The following is an 8,987-nucleotide window of genomic DNA, read 5'->3' on the forward strand; positions in this document are numbered from 1 at the left end:
GACTTCGGCAGAACTGCTCCACCAGGGGAAACCGCAGCAGATGTGCTGGAGACAGGGCAGTGCTGAGAGGCCAAAGAACGATGGCCCCACATAGCATGTTCTCAGCGTGAGGTCATAATCCACCGGGATGTCTGGGAGGATGTGGCATGCGCGCTTCTTACACTTTCCTGCTAGTCAGCTCAAGCTCATCATATAAGGCCTTTTCTATCATTTCCAGAGTACACACACTTGCATTATCTTATTTCTCAGTGATTTAGCAAGTTTAGAAATGTACACACCCTTCCAAACACAAAACAATGCAGTGTGTGCAGGATTATACCAACCCCCGCCCCAACCCAATCCATTCTTACCTCTTCCCTAGCCTCCCTGAAGGATGAATTTAAGGCTCCTCCTCTCCTAGAAAGGGAAGACTTGGTAGAAGTGTCTTCTTGCTGTCCAAAGAGCTCCTCGATGGTCTTTGTGTCAATTTGGTAGTGATGCTGCTGCCTGGCAGCCAAAGTCCAGATGTTGGTTTTGCCACGAACTTGCTCCTCTGGAATGGTCTTCCAAAAAAAGCTTCTCATCCGCTTTTTCTTACCAAGGTGGCTATAGCCATTCAGGTGAGAAGATGGGGGTAGTCCTGGAGGGGGAGGTGGGAGTGGAGGCCCCCCGGGGAGTGGAGGTGGGGGGGGAGGGGGAGGAGAGGGAGGAAAGCCCTCCCCTGAATAGGGACATGATGGAGGTGGAGGGGGGGGAGGAGGAGGAGGAGGAGGCCTCGGCGGTGCTGTTTCCCGGATCATGAAGCCAGCTGCTGTGGTGATCGTCCCATTTTCTTTATCGCTGACCAAGGAGACACAATTCATAACATGCATAGTACTGTTGCCTTCTAAGGAGATAATTTCTTGGCCTTGGGGAAGCAGACACAAACATTAAACTTGTGTCATACTTTTTCACTCACTGGTCGGCTGCCAGAGAAAAAGGCAACAGGGCTGTGTGTCATCTTCCAAACCTACAAAGATAAAACAACCTTAAATTGGTACAAGAAAACATCTGAATGCCAGCTAGTTCCCTCCAGAGCCCAGCGCTGGTCTTCCTGCGGTGGCTGGGTATTACAATCCATGAGAGGCAACACATCCAAAAGAGCATAAAAAGGGACTAATACTTTTCTAAATGTGAACCAGACAAAATTTTACTGCCTGGAAATGCTGCCAAAGCAGCAGCAACAAACCCAACCTGGAAACTTTCCATTCATCAATAAAACACGTATTTATTGAGAACCTGCTATAGGTTCTGCAAGCATCGCTCACTTTATGAATAAACTACTTGTTCACTAACTGGCTTCTCTTCCTTAGGCAATGGATATCCGAGCCCTAGGGGAATTACCCAAACGGCTGAAGCATTAGGTAGTTGTGGATGACCCTGCTTTTCTCCTGTGTGGACGTGTTCCCTACCAGTCACTTGGTCAAAGGGTATCCTCTGCCTTGCAGAGATGAGGCAGGGCATCTGGAAATGATAAAATAGCAACCAAACTCATTCCCCCAGAGTCAGGGCCACCATGTTCCTGCTCGCCACAAACAGAGAAAAGAACACTAGGTGTGAAGATTAAATGTTGTAGCTCAAATCAAACTTTACTGCTTACATTTTAGACAAGTCACTTCACCTCCCTAGACTTCCGTTCTGTCCTTTGTAAAACTAGGAGGCTGGGATCCATTCCATGACCTCTCTCATCGCTGCCAATGCTATCACTTTAGATTCTAGTTAAGCCACTCTGCAGAAACAACCAGAACTTCACACCAATCTCTTTGGCTTCTTCTGTGACACTCTCAGCAGAGAAGACACACACACACAAAGATATGCTGCTTGCATAATCCCCGCCACACATCTATCCCTGAGCCACACAGTCACTGAGTTATATTTCTGGCTTGTGTTTTTACTGGCCTTTAAATGTTTGTTTTTGGCACTGAGTTGTTATGGACCTGATGTGAAAACAGAGGTCAAAACAACTACATTTCTTCAGACTTAAGGATGGGTTAATGGAAAATGTTAAACTGTCTGATAGCACTAATTCAAATATTATGAATACTTTACACAGAACCATGTATAAAATGCAGGACTGCCTTGGGAATAAGAGCAGAGACTCTAGAAATATACCGTTTTTTCCTCAGATCTCGGTTCTGCTCCTTCTTAGATGTGCAGTTTGAGGTAAGGGAGGCCGTTGAACCTATGTCTTAGCATCCTTATTTATAATATAAAAATATATTGTTCCATTGGTTTGCATAAGAATAAATGAGCTAATACATGTACCAAGATACTATTAACAATAACCAGTGTCATATGTACATATGATTTCTCTTCACTTTCACAGGTACTGTATTTTCTTTAAAATATGTATTGAGCGGGGGGCGCCCGGGTGGCTCGGTGGGTTGGGGCCTCTGCCTTCGGCTCAGGTCATGGTCCTGGAGTCCTGGGATTGAGCCCCATATGGGGCTCTCTGCTCTGCGGGGAGCCTGCTTCCTCCTCTCCCTCTTTCTCTGTCTGCCTGCCTCTCTGCCTAGTTGTGGTCTCTGTCAGGTGAATAGATAAAATCTTTAAAAAAAATAAAAAAATAAAAAAAAAGAATAACCATCCTTATTAAAATATATATATATATGTATTGAGTGAAAATAAATAAATTGGAAAAAAAATATGTATTGGGTTCATGGATAAAATATTAAGTTACTCCTGGCTGCTAGAAAAATACCTTTAATAGTCCTATTCTTTGCTTTCTATGTTACTAGCTTTGTCCTTCTTCAAAACTCAGTGATTATATATTATGCTATCTCTAAATTTTAAGAACATGGGTGCCTGCTTGGCTCAGTCACTTAGCATCTGATTCTTGATTTTGGCTCAGGTCATGATCTCAGGATTGTGAGATCGACCCCCGAGTTGGGCTCCGAGTTGGGCTCCATGCTGGGCATGTTGGAGCCTGCTTAAGATTCCCTCTCTGCCCCTCCCCTGCCAAATAAATAAATAAATACATAAATAAATAAATAAAAACAAGCACAAATGTTTTTATGAAATATGAAAATTTAACTTTGAAAACTATGCATGTGTAGGAGACAGTATTGTCAGCTACTAACTGGATTTTTTTTTTTTTTTACCATTTTAACCATTTATAATTGTGTATCAGTGACACTAAGTACATCTGCAGTGCTGTGTAGCCATCCCCGCTGCATAATTTTTTAGAAAGTAAAACTGAAATTATTTATCCAAGCTAACTTCTAGTTCACTTGCGATGCAACTGGCTTTTAAAAGAAGTTTGCATAATTACCATTAGGGGCATAACTAGGCTGTTTTCATAGCTGGCACCCCTTAAGCAATGACTCATTGTCAATTACAGTTTATAGTTACATTTGAACTCTTCTTTTTTCAAGACTGTACAAGTAATCTTGGCTGTTTATCCTTACATAGTTTAAAATACTTCTGTACATAAAACATCTCATGTATTGAAGAGTTGCTAATCCTCCAATTCACCTCCAACTGCAGATATGCTGACTCGTTTACAGATTATTCCCGTTAAGAATGGCGATAATCTTAAAAAGACTCCATCCTAGAAAGCAGGGACTCCCTCCGTGCTGCATAGGTCTATCCACAGATGTGCCATTAAAACTCACAAAGCATATAAGGAGTGTGTGTGTGAGAGAGAGTGAGAAAGGCTCTACACTCAAACCAGCACTAGTTTCTGACACTAAATTAGCTCCAAAGGATGCCAGTCTTTTTGAGTACCACGCATTGCACACAAGAAGTACAAGATAAAGGCTTGTCAAAGTAAAAAGTGACAAGTGTTAGTGAGGCACTGGCTATAAGGCTATAATTCTAACCACAGCCCCATCTAGAGAAAGAATGTTATTTTTAAAAGTCCAAAGAACAAAATGAAATTTACAACACTTTTACTGGTATGTTGTCTGGCTCATTTTTTCCCAGGGTAACAAATAAGGGTCCTAGGCCCCCAGCAGCTTCTAATGAATAAATTCTCCAGCAATGATTAGCTAAGATGCTAATGCTTTTACTACTGGCTTCAATAGGGCTTTGATAGGGCTTTCCCTTTGGGCAGGATTTCCAGTGTCAAAGAGGCACAGGAAAAAGAGAGTGCAGACAGACATTCTAACCCTTTCCACAGTCTCATAACATATTAAAATGGAGGATAAACAAAGAACATTTCATTTACTAGGGTACAGTTCCCAGCAAAGATGCAAACGCATACCCTCCAAGTCTGCTAGCCCACAGGTAATGCTGCAGCCCTGAAAAGCTTGCTGCTTCTCACAGCTGCCAACTGCCAGCAGGGACAATGGAATTAGTCTTGGCTCTGTCTGGAAAATGTCAGGGGTCCCATCCACCTTCCCAGGGCAGCCAGAGACAGGTTTGTATTTAACATCCCACCTATAGGTTGGGGACCTCAGCAGCAGGAAGGACAGCTGCTAAGGCTGACAAATGTTCAGCCCTGAGTAAAACAGAGCCATCACCATAAGGCTCTGAAGATGAGAACTCTTCAAGCCCCGAGTGCTAAACAGGAGCCATCAGGGGTGTGTCTGAGTGACCAACCCTCTAGAGAGGTTTCAGCTCAACAGAGCATCACTGAACTATGTAAATTTTTAATTCACATGCTGGGGCCATGTGTCTAGTCTTTAGCTGATTGGCCAAAATAAGTCTTAGAATGCAAATGTTCCTAAGGGAATTCAAAAAGGACCTCTCACCCAACAGCCAGCACTGCTTTGCTCATGGTGTTAGAAACATGAAGAGAGTGAGTGGCAGGGAAGATGAGCGAATATGTACGTTTCCTTTCTCAGTACATTTAGGAGGAAAGCAAGCTCCTCCTGTAAGTCCGTTCAGAGGTCAGGTTTTCCTGAAAGATGGTTAGTGGGGCCTGACGGCTCAGCTGCCCGCTCACCCTCTAGGTCAACAAAAATCAAAAGTGAACGCCAAGGAAAACCCTCCAGAAAACCTTTCCCCTTCATTTCTGACTTGTGTCACAGATGAGGTGGGGGCAGGAAGGCCTGGCCCACATCCTCCCAACGACAAACGGGGGCAGAACAAGCCAGGTTTGCAAAGCAGACAGCGGACAAAGGAGGGAGGGGAGGGTACAGGCGATTCTAAAATACGGAATTTTTGCCCTCCACTAATTCCCCGGGGGGAAAGCCCCTCCCCGACCGCCTATCTTCAAAACCTTTCTTGATCGTTAAACCCAGAATGTCAATCACATAATCGAACCAGAGCCGGCAGCATCCAACCCTCCTCCTTGGAACTGCACGCGGCAGCGAGAGAACCCCAGACTGTTTCCAGTCAGCGTATTTAAGCCGCAGCACAACAGAAACACTTCACGGATGCCCCCGAGCGCAACACCCAGAGAGTAGAGAGAGAACGCTGGTTTCTGAATGTGCATTTTGTTTCTATCAAGGTCCCCAAACCAAGGTGGGGGGAGCGCACGAGCGCTAGAGGATGCTCTAAAGAGAGGGAAGAAAGCGCCGGCCACTCATTCCAGGAAGACAGCTGTGGGTCAGTTGAAGGGGTCACAGACGGCCGAACACTGGGGGCAATTTCTGTGCAAACAGATGTTTGAAAACTGACTCCAAGGTCCTGAAGAAATTCGGCGTGGGGACACTGGGGGGCACGATTGCTTTCAAGAAGTCTGGACGCCGAGTAGTTTTCCTAGGTCACAGCACTGTCCGGCGATCCGCCGCGTCCTTCCGCCCCCAAGCCCCGGGTCCTGGGTCCCGCCCCAGCCACTCACCCAAACGGCCCCGGATGGGCCGCACAGAAGGCTCGGGGGCGCCGCGTCCGCGCGGGTCCCCAAGAGCGACGCGAGTGGGAGGTCCGGCGGCCGCGCGCGAGCCCCCAGCCGCGTCCTTATCTGCGCCGCGGCAGGAGAGGCGGTGGGGGAGCGGACGCCCGTGCGCCGCCGAGATAGACGCCCACACGGCCGCGCAGGCTCGGCGGCGGCTGCCGCGGCGGGGCGAAGGCGAGCTCCGCGGAGAGGCCGCCGCGGGCAGTGCGGGAACAGGCGGGGCCGAAAGGGCAAACGCCGGGTAAGGAATGGACCCTCCGCCTCCCGCGAGCGCCCCGCGGTCCTGGAGCACCACCGAGCCGAACTGCCTCAGCAGGCGGTCGCCCCTCCCCGGGCCTCTAGGGCGGGCGGGTCTGGGCGTGTCGGAGGGGGTGGGGGGTCGCCCGGCCCCGCCCCCTTGCCCGCAGGACCCAGGCTTAGGGTCCGCCCCCCCACCCGCCAGGCGCGGTTCCTTGGTTACCCGCCCCTCCGACCCGCGGCCGCACGGAGCTCCAGAAGCCGGGTGGGCTGCGGAGGCTAACAAGGGGAGGTTATCTCAGGGTTTGGAAGCCAAAGAGGGGATCTCCTGGTTCGCGGACTTGGGATCTGCCGGGTCCTTGAACGTTCGCGGCGACACCTCCCCCACGTCCGGGGTCTGGGTCCCGGGCGCGGAGGAGAAAGCCTCGCGGCCGCACTGCGGACCAACAGATGGGAGCCAGGGAGAGCGGGCAAAAAAAAAAAAAAAAAAAAAAAAAAAGTAGAGGGGAGACTCCTGGTGTTTGGTTGCAGGATAAAACCCGAGAGCCCGCAGTCCCGGAGCTGGGGGCACCGTGGCTGCTAGAGCTCATCCACCAGCCCACCCGCTTCCTCCCCAAACTTCGACAATGTGAAGATTGGCGAAACTTCCAATCCGAACTTCGCGCGGCCAGGACGAGTTTGCAGTAGCAAGAGCCGCCCTGTCCTCGGTCCCCATCACCCCGACGCGGTCCTCGCCAACCCCGCACCCACTGGAGCGGCAAGTCCTGGCTCCCCGCTGGCCAGTGGCGCGCTCTTGGACCGGGCGGGGATCAAGTGGCGGCGCGGTTTATCCAAATATCTTAGCAGCTAAAGCTCCATTAGCCGACCCTGGTCCGCCCCGAGGCGGCGCGTGACCTAGCTCGTTCTCCGGACGCGGGTGAGAGCCACGCGTCTTGGCCTCAGGAGACCTATCGCTGTCCTCTGCAGTCTGGGTAGTGCAGACACCAAAGTCACCCGAGTGGGTGCGGAGGGAGCGCGCAAACCTCCCCAGCCCTTCCCATGGAGACTCGACAGCAGCCGAGACTTGGCGCCGCAGCCCGGGGTCCAAGCTGATCCCTGCCCTTGGCCCTCTGGAGCCGGGGAGTGTCCGGCTCCCGGTTCCCCCCGAGCGGCGGTCGCCCCGGCCTCGGCCACCCGGCTCCCACTCACCCGCGGCCCGGGCTCCCCGCGCGCGCTCCTGGATCCCCACCGCGGGCTCCCAGTGCCAACGCCTCTGCCGGGTCTCGGCAGCCTGAGCAGGCGGCTCGGGACGGCAAGGGGGCAGGGCGACGCGGGGCGGGGCTCAGCCGCTGCCCCAGGTAACAATGCTGCAGACGAGCCAGCTCCCACAACCTGCCGCAAAGGGCAGCACGCCCTTTCCTGCTCGGCCCCTTCCCTCCTCCCACCCTCCAGCGCCGGCGTCGGCGCCGCGGCGCTTGCCTTCACCTATCCGGGGCCCCAGGAGCTTGGAAGACGCCAGCGGGCACGCTGCTCCCCGCACCCGAAGGCGCCCGAGGGAAGTAGGGGTGGCGGGAAACAGCGAAGTACGAGTGTGAAGAAGAGCCAGGTATCCTCGAGTAACCAGCGAGGGGAGGCGCCAAGCCGCTTCTGAACTTGCAAGTGCTTTCCACCAAGCTGCCTCTGCCGCAACCTCCCCGCCACCCTCCCCTGCGCACACGCACACTCCTGCACGCACACCCTCGGCGCGCGCGCGCACACACGCACACACATAGGCGCGCGCGCCAGGCTACCCTCTGCCGCACGCTGGTTTCTCCCTGGAGTACTAGGCAGGCTTTGGAGGGGGGGAATGTACCAGCTCTTAAAGCCAAATCCCAGCTGAGCGGGAGCTGCCCAAAGCCACCTCTTCTCTGGGTCCTCCCATCTGTAGGTTTCTTACATTTTTTTTTTTTTTAGATTTTATTTATTAATTTGACAGAAATCACAAGTAGACGGAGAGGCAGCCAGAGAGAGAGAGAGAGATAGGGAAGCAGGCTCCCCGCTGAGCAGAGAGCCCGATGCGGGACTCGATCCCAGGACCCTTAGATCATGACCCGAGCCGAAGGCAGCGGCTTAACCCACCGAGCCACCCAGGCGCCCCGGTTTCTTACCTTTTTTTTTTTTTTTTTTTTTTTTTAAACTCTCCTCGGTGATGATGGTAGCAGGGCTCTTTCAATTATATTTAAGCAAAGCAAAGAAAAAAATCCACTGCAAGGCAGACAGCATGAACGGAGGCTGTCCGGAGACTAACAGGAAGAAACGGGGGAACAGTTTAATCGCATCTCCCCCCCCCCACGCCCAAATAATTTGTGAAACCAGGCAGTGAGAAACATAGTCAAAGAAAACCTTTCCTGGGCAAACCAGCCGGTCGGAAATCAGCTGCAGGGGTGGAGAGGCGCCCTGGGTGAGGATGAAGTCATCCTTACCTTTGACTTGGTTAACAGATAACAGACCACAGTTTTCCAGTCTCTGGTGCCGGATGACTTCTGTTTCTCCTCCCCAGGTCTTCAGCCCCTGCACTCCCTCAACTCGTTCTCCATGTGGATGAAAAAAAGTGAAACTATTAGAGCAAAAACAAAAACAAAGCAAATAACAAAAGCAATAAACAAAATTAATGCCAGCCAAGAGCCCATTTACTAGCCATAGACCAGGCTTACATTACACGTGAGGAGTAGATCCAGCCAAGACCAGAGAAAACCTCAAGGAGTGGGAAATGTAATAAAAGAGAAAGATATCCATGCTCAGGAAGTTAATATTAATCCCAAAGGATTATGGATTGCAAAGGCAAAAGTTGAATGAAGAATTTCACAAGTGAGGAGCAGAATGGTATCCTTTCCTTTTCTTTTCTGGAGGGTTGGCCAGATGAAGGGTCTGCACCCACTGCACACTTCCCACTCTTCAGCAGCTCCCACCTCCCCAAACCGGGCTTCCCGCA

At 51.1% G+C, this 8,987-nt stretch overlaps 1 protein-coding gene across 2 annotated transcripts in view; it reads right to left on the bottom strand.

Moving 5' to 3' along the window:
• FHDC1 (FH2 domain containing 1) overlaps nt 1-7,328 on the bottom strand; it is a 39,915-nt gene extending 32,587 nt beyond the window's left edge. The window contains exons 1-2 of one of the 2 annotated variants that reach the window (XM_044224857.1): nt 7,226-7,328; nt 351-988 (exon numbers count right to left, since the gene is read on the bottom strand). In XM_044224857.1, coding sequence (XP_044080792.1) covers nt 351-851 — 501 coding nt within the window. In that variant the 5' untranslated portion in view covers nt 852-988; nt 7,226-7,328. Of the gene's footprint in view, nt 1-350; nt 989-5,746; nt 6,080-7,225 lie in introns of those variants that run through there. The other variant, XM_044224858.1, reaches the window with a different exon arrangement.
• Nucleotides 7,329-8,987: the final 1,659 nt, after the last annotated feature.

The sequence above is a fragment of the Neovison vison genome, chromosome 11, assembly GCF_020171115.1.
Source record: "Neovison vison isolate M4711 chromosome 11, ASM_NN_V1, whole genome shotgun sequence".
Taxonomy (NCBI): domain Eukaryota; kingdom Metazoa; phylum Chordata; class Mammalia; order Carnivora; family Mustelidae; genus Neogale; species Neogale vison.